The 20635-nt window shown below is 40.0% G+C and overlaps 1 protein-coding gene, 1 non-coding gene and 2 pseudogenes across 5 annotated transcripts in view; 2 read left to right on the forward strand and 2 right to left on the reverse strand.

Moving 5' to 3' along the window:
- Positions 1–3259: 3259 nt before the first annotated feature.
- On the reverse strand, positions 3260–3414 carry LOC116902542 (annotated as a pseudogene).
- Positions 3415–4247: 833 nt separating this feature from the next.
- LOC116902564 lies at positions 4248–4393 on the forward strand. The gene has a single exon (XR_004388160.1). It is a non-coding gene; the product is annotated as a small nucleolar RNA SNORA48 (small nucleolar RNA).
- Positions 4394–12976: 8583 nt separating this feature from the next.
- LOC116900839 lies at positions 12977–13652 on the forward strand (annotated as a pseudogene).
- A 4659-nt stretch (positions 13653–18311) lies between these two features.
- The window catches only part of Lnpk (lunapark, ER junction formation factor), a 60581-nt gene continuing 58257 nt past the window's right edge, over positions 18312–20635 (reverse strand). For all 4 annotated transcript variants that reach the window (XM_032903506.1, XM_032903509.1, XM_032903507.1 and 1 more), the window contains one exon: positions 18312–20253. In XM_032903506.1, the coding sequence (XP_032759397.1) occupies positions 20015–20253 (239 nt within the window). In that variant the 3' untranslated portion in view covers positions 18312–20014. The remainder of the gene's footprint in view (positions 20254–20635) is intronic.

Below are 20635 nucleotides of genomic sequence, written 5' to 3' on the forward strand. Positions count from 1 at the left end.
TGAAATGTAAATACAGAAAATATCCAACTAAAATATAATTTAAAAAAAAGAACTGGGGAGAAGCAATGTAATTATATTTCAATTAAAATGTATAAAATGAATTTTAAAAAGAAAAATAAAAGAATGTAACTGAATTAAAAAAACAGAAATCAACAAAAAGTAAGCCTATTAATCTATTCTCACAAAAGTCAGCATCCTGATTTTAAAAGTACTATAAAAATAATAATTTTTACTCTGAGGAAAAAGTGAGTACAGCACCACAGTAAGACAATAGGTAGGAGTAGGCAGTTTGAATGAAGGGCTAAAAAGGGAGAATTGGGACTGATTTGAAGAAACAAGAGGATATGCCTAAAGGGTACAAAGAACCACAGAGCAAGTCCGTCTGAGACTAAGCACAGGGCTGCTATTCTCTTAATCGTTAGCTAGAAGACTTAAACTCTGTGTTCTTGTGAAACCCGCTACAGGAGATATCTAAGTGTCCTATGTGCATTAGTTTTTTTGACAATCTAAAAATGAAAGAACCCTAAACAAAATAGTCTCCAATATTAACTAGCTTTTCTATTTTAGAAATGCTTCATTATAGATACTCCAATGCAGCTGAATATTTTTTACACTTCTTTGTGTGTGCACACGCACTCATGTACACACCACTGCACACATGTGGAGGTCGGAGGATAACTCTTCAAAACTGATTCTGTCCTTCTAGCATATGAGTCCCAAGGATCAAACTCAGGCTTTCAGGCTTGGTAGCAAATGCCTTTACCCAATGAGCCAACGTGCCAGATTTAATTTAACTTTTGAATGATGAGTTAGTTGAAATAACTATAGATATTATAGAAAACAGTAAATTTAAATAGTAATATGTGAGCGAATATTGCCCGTTGTCTCAATAAAAGGACCATTCTCTGTTTTAGGATTCCATTATAAACCATAAAAACTTCCGAAACCTGGGCTATTGCCGAGGCTACTGGTTGCTCTCCACAGACTGATGGTAAAGCCCCATTGCTGAAGACAGCGCCTGCATGTCTCAATGAACACATCGAAATCTAGCTGGTGCTCATGTAGAGCCTTCACCCCTGCTGACCGGAGTTCACGTATTGGAAGGTACTTTGCACTCTAGCAGAGAAGAAAGAAAGACACCAGCCCTGCTACAAAGTTTCCAGTCTACAATGCCACAGAGACTGTGGCAGAATGCACCGGGCACCGTCACCGGGCCTGCGGGCCTGCGGGCCTGCACAGGTCTAAACCGGATCAGGTCCCAGCACTGAGATGGGGAAGTAGACACAAGCTCCGATTCCTGATTCTAAATCTATCTCCAATTAACAAGAGCTCACAGAGGAAAACTTCGTTTCTCCAAGGAGTTTCACGCGACACATAAACCACGTAGAAGGGCCGGCCCATGCCCAGAAGTAAATGCCAACACAAAATGAACTCAAAGGTATTTTTGAAGATTATTTCTTGTCTCATATTGCTGTCTGGACATTTTTTTTTAAAACCTTACTGCTATTTTGCTTGTATATTGTGGTTTTTAATTTTGGATTTTATGGTATGTGTGTGTGTGTGTGTGTGTGTGTGTGTGTGTGTGTGTGTGTCTCATATTTTCTTTCTTTCTTTAGTTTGTTCTTTGCATTTTTATCCTGCTTTTTCTTGTCTTTTTATTTGCCTTAAGAGAATGTGAGAGAAAGTGTGAAGTTGGAAGGGTGAAGAGGTGGGGAGGAGATGAGAAAGAAAGAAACTGTATTCAGAATATAGGGTATAAAAATAACTCTATTTTCAATTAAAAATTAAATTAAAAAAAGAAACTCTAGCATAAGGCAAGGCATGGGAAACATGAAACTGTAATCAAGACATCTATTAGGGGATGACCATAATGTGGAGAAACGCACCCAAGAGGATGTCTTCATTTATAGCCCTTTAAAGATACATTCGTGAGCGTCAACCTTTCTACCTTTTTGAAATCGTTCAGTTAATGCATGAACAACAAACAGTCCGTGTTCTAATCCATTGCTTTGAAGAAAGAAACTCTCCCCAGACCTCGTCTCGATTTAAGTAGCCGCCCTGATAATCTATTTTACTCAACACAAAATAAAAGCGGTGGTTGACTTCCATAACTGCCTTTGTTCTGCCTTGTTGGCCCCCTTTTGCCCTATTTGAACAGCACTGTATCTCCTTCAGAGTCCATCCTTAATGAGGTTATTTACCTTGCATACCCAATGAGACTGTACCTTATGTAATAAATTCTCTGCTTCCAGGTATGTCTGAGGGGGCAGCCCATTCAGCTATTAAAAGGTATAACCTTTTAGCTGAGATTGGTCTTACAGCTGGACACAACTTCTATACTGAACTTCCAATTTTTTAAAGATGTCACCATAGCACGCAGAGGTGTTTACATTTACATACACTGGTGGATGGGCCTTGCAAACACCCACTTACTACAAAATGACTTTTAAAAGCTCATTTGCTACCACATGTATAAATGTTCTTGCTTATGTATGTTAATGAAATACACGTGTGCTAATAATGCAAGCTGGGCATTAAAGAATAATCATTTTAGAACATTAGCATTGCTATCAATTATGTGTGCTAATGAAATGCATGCAGCTACAATCCATTTGGACTGTAAATTTCCTTTCTGTCAGTAATGGTCTTTCCCCCTCCACCCAGCTGTTTACCAAAAGTTGTAACATTGACGACTTTAATTTCAACTCCTATTATTACCACGGTGAGATATAGCAAGCTGAGAAAGATCTGAAAGTCTAGAAGCAAACAAAGGATAACGCACCATTCTGACAATAAATTTAGCCTACCATCACTGATGGGGTGGTGATCAAGACTGTTAGTAGTTGAGGAGAAATGGGGGAGGGGTTCGGGTACTTCTTTGAGTCTATGTACCATTTGAATCATGTACCATGAGCCATACTATTTGAAGATATTATTTTAATGTATTTTAAATAAATATATTAAAAATAATTATTTTAATTAAAAATTGTAATACAAATTTTCCTCAAAATTCTGACTTTCTCACCTTTTGTCCTATTTTATTCTCTCTCTCTCTCTCTCTCTCTCTCTCTCTCTCTCTCTCTCTCTCTCTCTTTGAAACAAGTTCTTACCCTATAGACCAGGCTGGTTTATAACTCATAATGAAGTCCAGGTTGGCCTCAAAACAATGCAAAACAACCTTAATTCAGCCTTAGACAATGAGACTATAGGTGTAATCCACCATATCCCTGGACTTTCATACATCTTTCCCTCACACCCCCAGGGGAGTGTGTGGATGCAACCCCCCTACTACTGTAAATTATGCAGTTGAATTTCCCACATTTGGGAAAACTGAAGAAGTCAGCACATCTTGGGTGCAATGGATAAATCGTGGCCTGGGTAAACCACCTTCATGATTATGGTTTCTCCCCTGCCCTTCCAGAGAACCTGGGTTTCATTCCCAGGACCCACATGGTAACACTCTGTAGCTTCGGTTCTAGAGAAGTCAACAGCTTCTCCTTGCCTCTGCCAGCACTAGGCACCAGGCACGCACATGGTACTCATGCAGTCACAATACCCGCATACATAAATAAAAAATTTAAAAGACCAACAATCAATAAATAGGACCTCATAAAACTAAAATGCTTTGTACAGCAAAGGACACCATCACTCAAGTGAAGAGACAGCTTACAGAATGTGGGGGGGAAAATCGTTATCTCTGACAGAATATCTAAAATATACAAACTCAAAAAATTAAAATCAAGAAACAACTCAGTTTTAAAACCAGTTGCATGGAACTAAGCAGAGAGTTTTCAAAAGATGAAATACCAGTGGCTGAGAAACTTTTTTTCTTTAATGTTCAACATCCCAAGCCATCAGTAAAATGCAAATTAAAATTACTTTGAGATTATCCCAGCTTGGATAGATAAGATTTTTAAAAAATAAATAAAAATTTTAAAAAGCCAGTATGGATGAGAGGCAGAGGAACATTCATTTGTGGTTAATGGGAGTGCAAGCTGGTGCAGCCACTATGGAAATCAGTATAGAGATTCCCAAAGAAACTAAAATAGATCTACCATACGATCCAGCCATCCCACTCTTGGGCATACACCCCCAAAGACTAACATGTCTATCCATGTGCCTTGTTTCTCTAGATGCAATAACCAGGAAATGCAAACAGCCCAGATGTCCATCAGTTAATGAATGAACAATGAAATTGGTATATTTACATAGTGGAATATTCTTCAGCAGTTAAGAAAAATAAAACCTGCCCTCGTGGCAATGAGCAAAGAGACACCTTGTTGGTGGTGTTATTCTTACGTCTGGCAAGGGCAGCACAAATGACTGTCCTTTGTTCATCCTAACTGGATGTCTGGCTTGGTGGCCACAGCAGTCTTATGCCTAGGATTCATAAAAATCAAGTCAAATCAAATCCAAGCAGCACAGCACAGGAGGAGGAAGACAGACTAAGACATGCCCTGCAATGCCTAGCACATTCAGGCCATAGACAACCATTTGCCACCATGCCACACACACAGATGGAGGATGTCACCCAGGGGCCCACTAGTGTGTGGCCAACCTGCAGTGGGAACCCCCACAATGTGCAAGTGTGTAGTGGTCAGATGGGACAGACAGAAGCGGAACAACTTGAACATTACGAAGAGACATGGAACTGGAGACTCGAGGGTAGAGAAGAGCTTGTTGTGAATGACCATTCCTGCCACACGGATGGTGAGGTCCCAGCCCGAGCTGCCACTGAAGGCCATGTCTGAGACCAAGGCAACAGAGCAGCAGGGGTCAGTGTCGATGTCCTTGGCTCATATTACTACTAGAGAACATGGGGATGTCCCTTGTTAGGGTAGCCACCAGGGACCACATGGGCTGTACATAACTGGTCTTTCTTCTCCATGAGTGCAGTGCTCTGGAGAGCTAGCCCCATCTCTCACCAGCAGCAGAACTTGGAAAGCAGGTAATGTGCTCCCCCAGGCAGGACACTGGGGTGTGGGTGACCTGGTTCCCGAAATGAGTGTGGGAGAGCGGACCCTGCCACTCATCTGCTGTGCGGTGGCACAGGCTCAGAGATGTTGCCCCCACCACCACTCCCTCCAGCAGTCAAGAAAGCTGCTTACTGGGTCATGAGCTTGGGAGAGCTAGCCCTGCCCTTCACCATCTGGCTCTGGTTGAGCAGGAGTGAGTGAGCCAGCCTGGAGGACAGAGCATGGGAGAGCTGGCCCTGCCACTTGCAGGCTGCAGCAGATCAGAGACCTTGACTGGGCAGCACAGTGGAGCTGCCTCAGGAGGCACAGGTGCAGGTAAACTGGCCCTGAGGATATAAGAGCAGGAGAGGTGACCCTGCCTCTTCCTGAGGGCTTCTTTGGGTGGTCTAGCCAGAGCAGTGCTGAAGAGCTCACTTTGGTGGTGTGGGTGAAGGAGAGTGGGCAGACTGACCAGCTCAGATCCAGGGCTCTGAATTGGCCCACTCCAAAATCTGTATCATTTGTGAACAGGTTGGGACCAATGAAAGGGAAGGGCCAGTCCTGCTGATCCAAAGTTACAGGATCTCCACTACACCAGGCAAGAACGGGGTAACCAGGAGAAGTCCCAATGAGGATCCCATACTGAAGCCAGAGATCTTGATACAGACTCTGACTCATTGCAGTGAACCTTTGCAAGTGAGTATGAGTGGAAAGCCGGAATAATGTCTGCCCTGGCAAAACAAGAACCCTAGTGTAAAAGTGGTGTCACAGGAGTGACCAACCACCTTCTAATTAAATCTAATTGGATTTAAATTCCACTCCCCAAGACAAAACCCCTACCTGGGTACCACTGTCAAGTCACTAATGTGCGGTTAGACAGGTCATAGGCTCTGGGGGAAGAACATACTATTATTATTCTAAGTGGACATAGCATCAAACCAACTCCTAATTACTCACCATTATACCCATAGACTAATGTATGTCTCACCATCATAGAAATTGATTTGCCTCTGTTTTCACAAAAGGTACACAAAGTCGATAGGTTGGGAAGCGGGCATGGAGCTGAAAGAAGCTGGAGGAGGACTTTTTATTTCTGCAAGAAGTTTATATCAAGCACTGTTAATAAGTGAGCCATCTCTCTAGCTCTACAGAATTTAAATAGGGTGAATGAGCACCTCTAAACAGAGGCAGAATGATTGTTGTGAGCCGACACCCAAGAACTGAGGTCCGAAAGGAGTCATAATCTTATAAAAGTCAAAAGTTAAGGTACAAATTTGGTCTTTGTTCACTCACATTTGTGGTATTAGGGATGGAATCCAGAGCTCTACACATGCTGGCAAGAGCTCTTTACTCTGAACTACATCTTGTGCTGTATCTTTTTAATAGTGTGAATGGTTGACACAAAACACAAGAAAGTTCTCAATATAGGTTTACTGGAAGGTGTTTTTAAGCATTTGTAATTTTAGCTTTCAATTAGGAGTCTCTTTAACTTTATTTTACATTATAATTCTTATGTAATAGCTACCCTTAAACTATGAAAGATACAATCCTCTTAGGGAAAAAAATGGGCCAAATGTTTGAGAAATAATATATATCGAATCTGGTGATTCTATGAAGCACAGCATAAAATTAAAATAAGTTTTTAAAAAAAAAAGTCCCTGACTTTTGGAAAAGATGCCATTCCCTGCATAGACTGACTGTCAGGTCCTAGGACCGCTCATGAGAATGTCAGCAGACGTGGTTGGAAAAGGGCTATTCACTCCTCCTTGCTCTCCTGAAGTTCTTGGCAGAGCTAGAGTCTCATGCTTATCCATCTATCAAACATCTGGCAACAATCTGGCAAATACGAATTTGTACAAAGTATGTGCTTTGCAACTACCACAGTACAAGAACTACATTTAAATAGGAATTATGAAAAACACATGTAAGTGCATAAAGAACTAAAGGGAAGGTTGATCCTTGACCCCGAGTCAACAGAACGCACCAAGCACTGCAGATGAAAGTGGTGGGTGAACACAATCTAGTAACCTGCAGATGGCATCCAAGAAGGTAAGGTGCAAGCGCCAGGCACTCAGACTTTACAGATTCACAGATGACACCGAGAAGGCAACTGGCCATCACCTGTTCCTCTAAGTGAAGCTCTGGGGTTGAGGTTAGCAGCCATCTATACTCTTCCCTCCTTAGCTTCTACTGTACCAAAGCAAAGGCCTGGTGGCACAAGAAAATCTAAAACTAAAATTTTACCATTCTAGCAAAAAGTTTAAACTCTCAATGTGGTGAATATTGATATTGGAGCACAGTGTCATATCAAAAAAACAAAATTCACTTCAACTGTGGAGAACCACATTTTGCTATGCACTGTGATAAACAGTTGAAACTACCTAAGGAACACTGATTCCCTAGTGAACATCCAGACAGTATAGAAGTCTGCAGTTTTTGTAAAAAACAAAAAAAGCAAACGAACCACACACACACACACACACACACACACACACACACAGAGTGTGGACTGAGAACATACATTTTGATGAGATAATGAATGCATAATTCTTTTTATGCTTTCAGTGAATATCTTATTGAAAATGTGTTCCCTTGTGACTGGTCAGTTGTTTGGTAGTTTGGTTGATTGGTTGGTTGGTCGGTCAGTTGGTTGGTCAGTCAGTCAGTCGGTTGGTTGGTTGGTTGGTTGGTTGGTTGGTTGGTTGGTTGGTTGGTCAGTTGGTTAGTTGGTTGGTTGATTGGTCAGTTTGGTTGGTTGGTTGGTTGGTTGGTTGGTTGGTTGGTTGGTTGGTTGGTTCGTTTTTCAGACAGTTTTCTACTCTGTAGTCCATTCTAGCCTTGGAACTGTAATCCAGACTGGCCTGGAACTTTCAATCCTCCTACCCCAGCCTCCCAAGTCCCAGGATTACAGGCTTACAACATCATGCTTGGATGAAAGACAATTGATTAAATGACACAGAATCAAAGAATGTAAAGGTTTTAGAAATTTATTCAACATCAAGAATGGAGATGTAATTTATGTATTTGTGCACAGAGCAACTTCAATCATCTTTTGTGTTTATACAAACTAATTCCATTTTGTGCTATCTTAGGAAAGTTCTAGGGAGTGTTGCGAGCAGAAAGAATACAGTACTTCTTATTACTAAGTAGAGAAGCCAATAGGCAGTAGACTAATCTTAAGTTTCTTAATCTCTGCAACGGAGCTTCAGAAACCCTAATCAACAGATTCTTTGGCAAATGCTTTACTTCTTCAAATACTGAATAACATATTGCTATGAGTCATTATCACAGTATATTTTAATCATTTTAAAGTACATTAGATAAAGGAAAATGTTAGTAAAAATCTACCCTTATCAAATGCTTAAGAGCAAAGGAGACATGACATACTTACACAACAGATACCTAAGTTCAGATCTTGCCTCTGCCACTTACCAAGAGATCTTTCATGAGTTACTTAACTTTGAACATCAGTTTCTTTATCTACAAGATGGAGACAAAAATTTATTCCAAAGAATCCTTCTAAGCTGAATGTAAAAAGTCTTACAACAGGCTGGATAAATATTAAGTACTCAATAACAGTTCTGCACCATAGGAAACTAACACAGCCAAGTGCACATAGTCAGACATTTAAAACAAGTGACTTAAGTATTACCCCTACAAAATCTCATATATACTATATATAAATCTGTCTGCATGGTCATCTCCTAAGTGGTGAAATTAATTTTCAAATCTATTACAAATCGTCATAAATTCTCAACTTGTGAGGTTTCTGCAGTAACTGTTCTTTGTTGCCTGAAAATTCTAAACTAGACTAGCATGCGTATTATAGCAGAATCGCTTCTAGATTTATATCCAAAGCCAGCTTTAGAAAACTATTTGAACACACTTAAGAAGCGGTCTCCATAGAGCTCAGTGGTGAGATGTCCAAAAAGTAGTTTAAGAAATCAAAGATTATGGTGTCATATTGAATATAAACATAAGTACTTATTAGAAGACAAAAGCTTTGGTTTATTTCTCTTAATTAGAAGAATTAATGAGCTGTGCATGTCTGTATATGAGCACATAAAGGAAGGCAGAGGAGATATGCAAATGTGGGGAGAGGACCTTCATAGCGCCAGACAAATGGAGAGTGCTTGAAGCTACTAGAAGTGATCTGGGCTTCCTAATTCTTAACTCTGTGCTGTTCATAAAGCATTCCTTCCTCCTCTCCATTTCCTGGGTAACAAAGGTCTCTAGACTTTATTGCTCACATAAACTCTTCTCCTCAGACTGATTCTCTCCCATGTTTAAAGCTGAATTAAAGATAACTCTTTCCCAAAAGACTTACTCATATAAAAATGTTCTGAATTTGAAACTCAAGAGTGTTAACTGAGATCTTGTGATCTTTCTTTAACAGTGATTTGCTATAGGCCATTGCTCTCGATTTGGAATTTATTTTAAAATAGTAAATGTAGATAAAAATAATATTAGAAAAATTTGATAGTAAATTTAAAAAACAAGTAAAATGAATAAAAATATATTTCTTTCAAGTTCTTTACATGTGCAACATCATACACATACACACAATTATCATAGATAAGATCAAACCATATGCACTATGTAGCACTGTATCCACTTTTCTCTTAATACTGAACCAGCATTCCTCACATTTTAAATTTTAAAAACTATTTTTAAAGGTGTTACTCTCTCCTTCCATTCTAAACATTCTGGTATATTTTTTCACTATAATAAATACTTCAAACTAAAAAAAAAAAAAATGCAGGAAATTAAGGAGGGGAAACTGGGGTAAGAATGGAGACTATGCGTCCTTGCACCCATGTCCTGAGCTGCCTATATGGGATGAGAAAAGTCCTTACCATTGGCAGCTGCTCTGTGTCTGTAAGAAGTTGAAGGGCTGCCGTCTCTTGCTGGTGGCAGGTGTCTACAAGGCCCCAGACAACAGCAAGTGGACTATGATGGATTCTAGAAAGTGCTAACAGCAGTTTCCTATGGAAATAGCTACTTTGGTTTTGTTTTTGTTTTTTTTTTTTTTTTTTTTTTTTCGAGCTGGGGACCGAACCCAGGGCCTTGCCCTTGCTAGGCAAGTGCTCTACCGCCGAGCTAAATCCCCAACCCCGGAAATAGCTACTAGAAGCCAATTCTACTCCCACATAGAGAATTAGCTTGCTCAGACCCAGATTTGCTTTAAGAATATAGCTCCATATACAGCTGTTATTATGTAATTTATAAAGTGTACAAACTGAATGGATTAAAAACTAAAAAGGAATCCCATGGGAGAGAAAACAATGTGTCAAAAAGAGAAAACTGTCAAATAGCTTTGCAGAAAGTTTCAGAGCTGGGGATGAGGCTCAGTGGTAGAGCGCTCACACTAGGGATGAGGCTCAGTGTAGAGCGCTCACACTAGGGATGAGGCTCAATGGTAGAGCGCTCACACTAGGGATGAGGCTCAGTGGTAAAGCGCACACACTCGAGATGAGGCTCAGTGTAGAGCGCTCACACTAGGGATGAGGCTCAATGGTAGAGCGCTCACACTAGGGATGAGGCTCAGTGGTAGAGCGCTCACACTAGGGATGAGGCTCAGTGGTAGAGCGCTCACACTAGGGATGAGGCTCAGTGTAGAGCGCTCACACTAGGGATGAGGCTCAATGGTAGAGCGCTCACACTAGGGATGAGGCTCAATGGTAGAGCGCTCACACTAGGGATGAGGCTCAGTGGTAGAGCGCTCACACCAGGCCTTGGATTTAACCTCCAGTACTGAAAGGCAAAATCAAAACAGAAAAAGACATGGATGAGAAAAAATTAATTTTATGGTATGATTACAGAAGCAGAAGATTCCTAGGAAGGGAAGAACTAGAAACAACTAAAGAATAAAATAGAATAGAATGAGTAGAAATACAGTATTTACAACCAAATGTATTATGCTTCCTCACAGTACTCCTCAAAACTTAACTGACACACTTGAAGGTGTTCTTCCAAACAAAAGTAGTCACCAATAAAGCCATCATGAGTCCAAAAACACACTGAACACACTTTTACATCCATTGTACCACTTAATACAGCATTACTTCTTTTGGGCCTAGCAGAGTGGCTTCATCCATGAGGAAAGTTTACAGAATTCCCTATTGTGTGAAGAAAGATCCACCCAATTTTAAACGATACTAAGTAATCGTTCGGTAGTTAGCATTCTCCGTGGCACAATGGCCTCCCTCTTTTGATTTCTGGTCCTCTTAGGAAATTAAATGAGATCTGTGTTCTCTTCCCAGAACAATGTGTGCACACATATAAAACTGTGCAGAAGCATTTCCAGAGGCCTCTGGGCTCCTTGAGTCCCTGTACCAGGGAGTGGGGGTTGAAGAGAACGAGCGAAGTGGCGGTCTTGGAGCAATAAAGACAGGATGGGAACTACTGCCAAGAGCTTCACCATTCTGGGCCACACTGGCCTTCTCTCTTTCCATTGTCTCCCAATGAATGAGCCTTCCAAGAAGTCACATAATTTCCTCACATCATTCTGTTGCATAGTCTCATTTCTGTCTCCCATGCCTGGCTCATAGGTAGCATTCATTAAAGGGGAAATGAATGACGAAATGCACACGCTAGGACAGAAGTCCTACGGATGGCAGAACCTGTATGCAGCCTGTATTACCACAAACAGGTCCTTGTTACCACTAAATACTCTTTCAGCCAATCACTGACATGTATTTAAAAAAAAATTGGTAAAACTTCTTTGAGTTGTGTCTTAAAACTTATTCCTAAAACACAAAGTAGTATATTAATAGTAGTATATTAATCTGTTACCAGAGCAATAATTAACAATTTTTATTAGTGAACAAGTAGATCTTATGGAGACCAAGCTTGTGCTGGTACTAAATCATAAACTATTTGTTTATTGTATAAATTACAACTATTTCCAAAAATACTAAACTTCACAAATTTCACAAATGGAAATTTAATGCTTTAAAAAAACATTTTTTTTTGCAATAATTGCACGGAAGATGGCAACTAAAGCACTATTCCAATACACTAAAGGTAATGGCTGCCTCTTCTGCTCATGTCATGTTGATGTATGACTGTGAAACAAAGGTCAACCTTCCACACTCATGCATTATCAAATTTGAAAGCACAATATTTGATTCTGACCAACCTTTAAACTGCCCACAATATGCCCACAAAAAGAGATGGAGTTTTACCTTGGTTTTCAAAAAGAAAAAAATGAATCCATGTTTTGGAAGCAGAAGGGTCAAGAAGTCAGTGGCAAGGTTAGATGTCAACACCATGAATCTCACAGTGTCTTAGCTTATCAACGAGGTCCAGTACAATGATTACAAGCAAAAATTGCCATACTAATGAAGACAAAGACCTAAAAAATTAAATAGTCCAGGTCCTCTGACAGAGGGCAGTACTTGGTGGGCAATAAGGGAAAATTAAGGACATAAATCACGCTTTAGAGCTCGTAAAACTTCACAGTGCACAAACGGTCTGCACACCTGGGGAACGGACTGTTGGGGACAGAAGTGGCAGCTGCCAGACCTCTCACTACTCATCAGGAGTGCAGCAGCCTGAAACTGAGCATCTTGATCAGAAGTCATCACTTTCATGCTTCTCTTCCAACTCTGCATGTACTACGATCCTCTGACAGACAATTTAGTATTCGAGTGGCATATTGGATTCTAAACTTGGGTTTGTTGGGTGGACAAATTGGTCTTATCAGAATCTACTGAAACCTGAACCATTTCTGCTCTCTCCGTCAGTGGCCAGGACGCAGCAGGAGGGGGAGGGCAGAGAACAGCGGAAAGCAAACCTCTGCTTTTAGTAGACTATGGTTTGTTGTTATGTTGTTTATTTGGGGTGGGAGCACATGTGTGAAGTTCCTGTGTGGAGGACAGAGGAAAATGTGAGCTGAACTCAAAGTCAGGCAATGGCAGCAACTGGCTTTACCCACTGAGCCATCCTGCCTGGCTGTTGTTTTGAAAAAAGCTGAACTATAGGAGATTACCATAATTAAGGGGAGAAAAGGTTGGGATATGAGCTGTTCTCATGAGAGCTGTCTCTCTCTAAGCCAGCCCTCCATAAGGACGAAGCCATGTTCAGCTCGAGCACCGATTATGAAGCCCAGTGGCGAGGAGCCACACGAGTTCGAGCCTGGCGTCTCTCGGGGGCTGCTCGAGCTGGAGATGGACTCAGATCTCAAGGCGCAGCTGCGGGAATTCAACGTCACTACGGCCAAGGAAATCGAAGTCGGTGGTGGTCGGAAAGCTATCATGATTTTTGTACCCGTTCCTCAGCTGAAATCTTTCCAGAAAAAATCCAAGTCCAGCTAGTTTGTGAATTGGAGAAAAAGTTCAGTGGGAAGGAAGCATGTAGTCTTCATTGCTCAGAGGAGGAGGCTGCCCAAGCCAACTGGAAAAGCCTTACGAAAAATGAGCAAAGGCGCCCCAGAAGCTGCACCCTGACAGCAGTGCACGACACCATCCCTGAGGACTTGGTCTTCCCAAGTGAAATTGTGGGTCAGGGATCTGTGTGAAACTGAATGGCAGCCGGCTCATAAAAGTTCACTTAGACAAAGCACAGCAGAACAACGTGGAGCACAAGGTCAAAACGTTTTCTGGTGTATACAAGAAGCTCACAGGCAAGGATGTTAATTTTGAATTCCCAGAGTTTCAGTTGTAAAGAAAATGACTGAATAAAGTGTCATTCATACTTTAAAGGGGAGGGAGGGTTGGTTCATGAACAATCAAAAAGAATTCAGATTTTCAAAAACTAAAAGGGAAATGTGCTGAAAAGGAACAGCAAGAATCCATACACAATATTCAACCAAAATAGGTCTCAAGAATATCAATTTTATTCCAGTTCATACTCAATTTCAATTACAGGACTCAAAGTATTCTACTCTGAAAAACCATACACTGTAGCTATATGAATACAGAGCTGAGAATAACTTTATTCCAAGTATATTCGATTTCTTTTGAAAGATTGTTTTTATAAAGCAAACCATTTCAACTTTTAAAAAAAATGCTCCCCTTTATTAGAAGGTGAGCAAAGCCTTTGGAAGTCTTGCTAATGGACAGTAAAACATGAATAGCCAGTTTCAGTTTTAGGAAACAGCTTATAATTCATAAAACACACATTGGAACATCTTAATAAAAGCACAGGAACCATTCCTTTCCTCTGTTTTGCTTTGAGGTAAGAACCCAAGTTTAAAATCTATATACTAGCCTATATATAGAAAAAGAAATATCCTTAAATTATCCTGTGTAAAAGTGTGTGTGTATCTGGGCCCCACTAGGTCCAGATGTCAAAAGGTAGAAATGTAAGTTCTAAGACAACATCAGTCAGTGTCAAATGTTAGAAACAGGGAAGTGAAAGTCAGTAAGTCAGTACAGGTGACTCTAGGGGCAGGCTGAGCACTGTGAGTTTAAAGGCCAGTGTGGTCTTCACTGCAACTCAAGGCCAGCAAGAAATACATAGTGAAACTGAGTGTATATGTATGTATGTGTGTGTGTACACTCTTACATACGGATCTTTACATATCTCCTAAGAAGTAGGAAAAGGATTACCGAACTCAAATGATCTTACCGCAATTCTTAAACCCAACCTAAGTAGCAGGCTCTCTGAGCACTGAGCAACTCTCCCACCGCATCACATGGGTTTAGATCATCTTAGTTCACCATGTCATTGAGGTTCTATGTCAGGCACCAAGAGAACAGAAACAATATATCCTAGCCCTCAACTAGTGCTTTGGGCAGTTCTCCCTCTCTAGTCCCAAATCTATCATTCATAGGAATTTCAGAGAGAAACAGCACACCAACCTCTTGTGTAACAGGAATCTAACTTTCTGATTATTTACATAATGTGTCTGTGCCAAGTTCTGGTTTACTTTGGTTTGAGGTCAAGAGGGAGACAAGAACCCAGAAACATAGTCTATGTCCACTATTCCATGAAAATTGAGAAGCAGACCTATCAAGCCACCAGGTATCTCCTGTACAAATGATGTGAGATACCACACGACCATGAGAAACTCAAGGGCTTTAGCCTAAGTCCTTCAGCTACCGAAGGAGCGCACACAGGTAGTAAAGAAAGCAATTTTAGTCGCCATGTTTAAAATCTATTTGCAGCTCTATTTCCAGCTTGAGGAAATGAATTCCGTCTCCATGGAACACTTGTCTCTCCTGAAGTCACTGGAAGGTACCTAGATCATAAGCCTGACCTACAGGTGGGCATTATGTGCACCAAATGCCCTGCCTGCAACACCCTTCAAAACAGACGAAGAAGTATTTATTTCCATGAAAATTATTTTTTTCTCAGTTTTACTAAAGCAAGAGCCAGGGATCTGGTAAAAACCTTCAGTAGCTAAAGATTTGGCCTCTTTTCACAGAATTCTGGACTGAGGGAAGTTTTCAAGAATACTTTTTAATCTTCTCAGAGTGCTTCCAACATTTATCAGTTTTGAAGCCAAAGGAAAAAGGCAGGGATGGCCAGCGTGCGCCTGAACCCAGCTGTCACCACCCCTTGATGATGGGTGACAGCGGCAGGCAGCCATATCCAGACCTTACGCAGGTGCTGCAGACCCGAACTCAGGTCCTCCTGCTTACACACTTCTCTCAGCTCCACTGCAGCAATTTTAGAGAGTATCTTATTTTCACATTGATTTCATTAGTGTGTGTGGGCACACATGTGCCACAGCAGGCACACAGAGGTCAGAGGACAGCCTGAGGAGGTCGGTCCTCCTCTTCCTCCGTGTGGATCTCGGACATCAAATCAGGTCATCAGACTTGGCAATGGTACCCTTACCTGCTGGGCCATCTCTTGGGCCCTAAGAAGGTTAAAGGTAGTAGGTGTTTTTTTGTTTTTTGTTTTTGTTTTTTTTTTTTAAAGTTGAAAATGCCCTAAAAAGGTGAAAGGTAGTTTACAAAAAGGTAGTAAGGAAGCTGAAACACATCAATTGCCTATGGATTGGTGCAATTCAATAAGGTTTTAATTCTGCACTCGTTTTAGTTGTTCTTGTTTCAAAGACACTTTTCCATATTTATAACTGTCTGTCTAAATTCGGAATATTTTTATCTGTTGGCCAGAAATTTAATAAACTTGAAATAAGTCAAATTCTAAAAGGTCTCAATTCCTGACCATTTCTGTACTGATTATTACTTGGTACTTGAATTATTTTTGATAGTTCATTTGTGAACTGTATCTAATGTCTTCTACAATTTTTATGCCACATAGAAACTCGCTAAATTTTTTTCTGCTAACTTCCTAGAGCAGTTCCATTGCCCACAACCACTCGAAACTGCTGTCCTCTTCAGTCTACCCTTCAAGTAAAGCTAACTTCTAAAAAGCTAACATGTTATATACTAATTAAGGTAGGTACTGTCAGTTGGAAACAGAAATAAAGTTGTTAAAGAAATCATAAACATCAATATTGAATCAGTGAAAAATTTGAGCTTCAATATAAATAGTCCTTCATTAAATCTGACTTGGCTCAGATGCCCACTATCCCTGACCTAAACCTGACAATCATTTAACATTCTGGAACTCATCATATATTACCTAATGACAATCATTACATAATTAAAATCCAATATTATATATCCAAACAAATATAATCCAAACAAAATGGACAAATAATATAAACGTAAATGTTTAGAGGAGAGCAAGGCACAGCATTTCTTGGGAATGATTCCAGCACCCAGGAATCTGAGGCCTTAAGTCACAAAGTCAAGGCCAAGCTGGGCTACATTGCAATATTCTACTGGGATATAGGGGGAGAAATTGGGAATGAACACTTTGAAGACAGAGGGAAAGAGGGACTATATTTTAAGTTCTGGCTTGAATACTTACACTATTTGGTGAAATGACAAACAAGTTTGAGCAAGTGTTCTTTTTAAAAAAAATACTGACTTCACAACGCCATGGCAGTAGATGGGTAAAATACACAGCTATGAAGCCAAAGAAACACCAAGCTAGAGATCTGAATTCATACACAGACAGTGGTTAAGTCCCTGGGCACTGATGAGAGCTCCCAGAGAATGAATGTATAGCATAAGAACTACAATAGGTGGAAGCCAGAGAACACCAACATTTAAGGATGGCAGAGGAAGTCTTCAAGGGACACTGAAAACAAGAAGCCAGAGAAGACAACGGCAGTACACATCCAGAACCTAAAGGGTAAAGGTGTCTCAGAGAAAAAGAACACTCAGCCAAGCCACTCTGCCAAGCAAGAGCATGGCTAAGTACCGAGTAGTCCCTGGATCTGGCACGTTATTCACATGAGATATAAGCAGGGCACTGCTAAGACTCTCCACATACAGAGAGAAGAAAAGCAAATCCTGAAGACAGTTGATGGGAAAACAAAATACCCTTGCAGTAAGAATTCAGAGCAAAGACAAAGTGACCCAAAACAGGACTAAAAGGCAGAGGGTTAGCTTCAGACAGGGAGAAGAAGAGGGTATCTGTCAGACAAAAAAAGTTAAGCTGACACTTGAGGTAGAACGGGCAAAGCATAGGCACAGCCCTGAGACGAGAGTCCCAGAGCCACAGGAGAAGGATGTGGGTAGGAGAGACGGAGAGGGAAGCTAAGCTCTGTCTGCAGCCCACACTGGGGACATGACGACAAGCTGAGCATTTGTGGACAGGGCAGTCCCCTCAAATAATCTTAATAGTCGGAAATGTGGGGTCTCGTTCACTTCAGCCATTGTCTACTATAACATCAGAAGAGGAGTCTGTTTTAAATACACCAACGATTGCCTATCTGTTGTGCTAATTTTACTGAGCTCCTTTTAAGATTTGGATTTTTATTTGTAGTTATGTGTATCCCTGGGGACGAGAATGCACATTAGGCTAGTGTCTTATAAGGAGGCCGGGTAGAAGGCATCAGATCTAGACCTGGAGCTACAGGAGGGAGGGAGCCCTCCAACTGTCATTCTTAACACTGAGCCCCCTCTCTAGCTCCCCTGTTACATTTCTTTTGGGGGATGTTTTTATATCTTCTTGGTTTCATCATTAAATTCCATTTCTCTGAGGTACTCATTTTTGAGCAGTGCATATCAGGCATTTTAACTCCTAACAAGGTCCGTCTCTCTCTCTCTCTCTCTCTCTCTCTCACACACACACACACACACACACACACACACACACACACACACACACACCCCTAGTAAAATTTACAAACAGAAAGGTCACATGAAGCTGGAGAAGTGGCTTAGTGGCTAAGGGCCCTTCCTGCTCTTGCAGCCAAGTTTGATCTGTAATTATCATCTCAAACGACCCAGGTATCTGGCCTCCAGATACCTGCCGACACACTGGAGACAGACATTTATGCAAGGGAAACATTTATACTCATAAAATGAAAATAAACACATCTCTTTTTTTAGAAGATTATATTCTAGTTTCAGTTCTCCATCTCTTTAATCTATCATTGACACATGCATATGACATTAATGCAGAAATTTTCTGTTCAGAGCAACTGAATTGAATGTTCATAGTTTTCTTTAATTGCTTATCTACCAAAGAAATGATCTATGGCCCATCCATAATAATAGTAATAAATTCTACCATGAAACCTACTATCTATTAATTATCCAGCAAGAAAGCTAGGCACATCATATAAATTATTTTTAACTTCCCAGTACCTATGGAAAACATATTATTCTTTTCACTTTACAGATTAAATTAAATAAATGCAGAGAAGTTTGCCCAAGAGTGCAAAGCTGACATTCAAGTCCAGTTCCACATGCTTGAATTTATGGGCACCAAACTAAAATGCCTCAGAATAGTAACAAACAGGGTTCTTTTATATATGTCAGACGAAATATTAAATTATAAATATAAACTTTTAAATGATAAGTATATTTAGTTTAAATAAACATTCAATAGCCAAAAGATTAGCCAGATACACTATCGTAACATGTCTCCCCTATGATGTAAATTCACATCAGCTGTTTCAATATAAGACACATAAAGGAAGCTAGGACAAATTGTCATATTATGTTTAAGAATAGTTACATCAAGAATCTTCCCACCTGATGATTGGTATACATATCTAGTGAGTTTCATTAAATTTAACTGCCTTGTCTTCAAAACTGTATCTATTTCTCTCAAAGTTAGAAACTACCTATGACATAATATGTTTCAAAATCAGAAAAATTTAACTTCTGATTAGAAACACTAAACCTCTTATGTCACCGATTTTGAAAGTCTAAATGAAAAGAAGAACATAATTGGTTATATAGTTATCACACAGGGACTTCTCCCTACCAAACTGTTTTTTCAGATAGCCAAGTTATCCATCAAGACACTATGTGAGAAAGTCTAGAGATTTAACAAAGAAAAGACGCTGCCAGGTCGTCTTTATTTTCCTTAACAAAACATACACACACACACATATAAAGGCCATTTATATATCATCATTATATTACAAATATAAATAATACCAAGAATTCAAGTACAGTCAAGTGCAGATGTATTTCCTATTAATATGTAAACATAAACTAACTATATACATCATGTGCCTTTGGCCCAGTTGTAAAATAAAAGACATCAAAGAAATACTGCACTTGACTGTTGAGTTGCGTTCTTATTGAGAATCGTACCAATGCATATGTAATTAAGGTTACAGCTTTCAGCATCACTTAATGTAAACACCTAAATAGATATTTCCTTCCCACTGGCAAATATCTCCAAAGTCAAAATTTACTGGTGAAGTATTCAAAATCTTAATTATGTTTCAATCCTTAAACACCATGGAAAAAATTATTCCTAGCCAAATTTATTCCTATGTCAAAACTGGTATTATTTACAGGTTATACGTGTAGACAACAAATTTCTTTTTAAACTTTAGAATGCACAAAGCATCTATCAGCCATGTCTCTGCACATTAACTGATACCATGTGCTTTTACTTTTAATACCTAATGGTAGGGCTGGGATACACTGAACTTGCAGGGCAATCTCATTATGAATATTAAATGTATATCTAGAGAGCAAATTTTTCTTGAGTACCACAAAAAAAGCAGTAACTGACGTCAACGCGACTACAAATATCCAGTTGAAGGCACAGGGAAGTATTTACTACTTTGTCACCACAGAGTCTTCACTCAGTTCAAGATTAGAAACAGAATCAGATCTGAGAACAGGTGACTTGGCTTCATTTGTCGATGTTTCCTCGTTCTCAGTCTCTTCTTGGTTCTCTTCTGGCCCCTCTGGACCAGATGTTTCTTCAATCACTTGGTTTGTCTGCTCTGTAACTGGTATTTTGTCATCTTTCTGCTCAGTACTATTATCAAGATCATCTTGTTCTTCTAAAGAGTCTGAAAAGAGAGAAAGACATAAGACTGCAGGGATATCCAAATGTCGAAACTGCTAAATGAGACAAGTCAAAGATAAACATGCAAACATACTAAAAACCTTAGAGTGGTCTAACGTACCTTTTAAATTTTCTATGATAAGTACTTATACTCACTCTGTAACTGCAGGAATGAATGTGAACTGAATAACTGAAGGAATAAACCCATGCTTTAATACTTTCATACACAGGGTTGGGGATTTAGGTCAGTGGTAGAGCGCTTGCCTAGCAAGCGCAAGGTCCTGGGTTCGGTCCCCAGCTCCGAAAAAAAAGAAGAGAAAAAAAATACTTTCATACACGATAAGGCTCTAAGGATACATCTACAAGCACAATGTCCAAAACCCAAG

The sequence above is a fragment of the Rattus rattus genome, chromosome 5 (genome assembly GCF_011064425.1).
Source record: "Rattus rattus isolate New Zealand chromosome 5, Rrattus_CSIRO_v1, whole genome shotgun sequence".
NCBI lineage: Eukaryota > Metazoa > Chordata > Mammalia > Rodentia > Muridae > Rattus > Rattus rattus.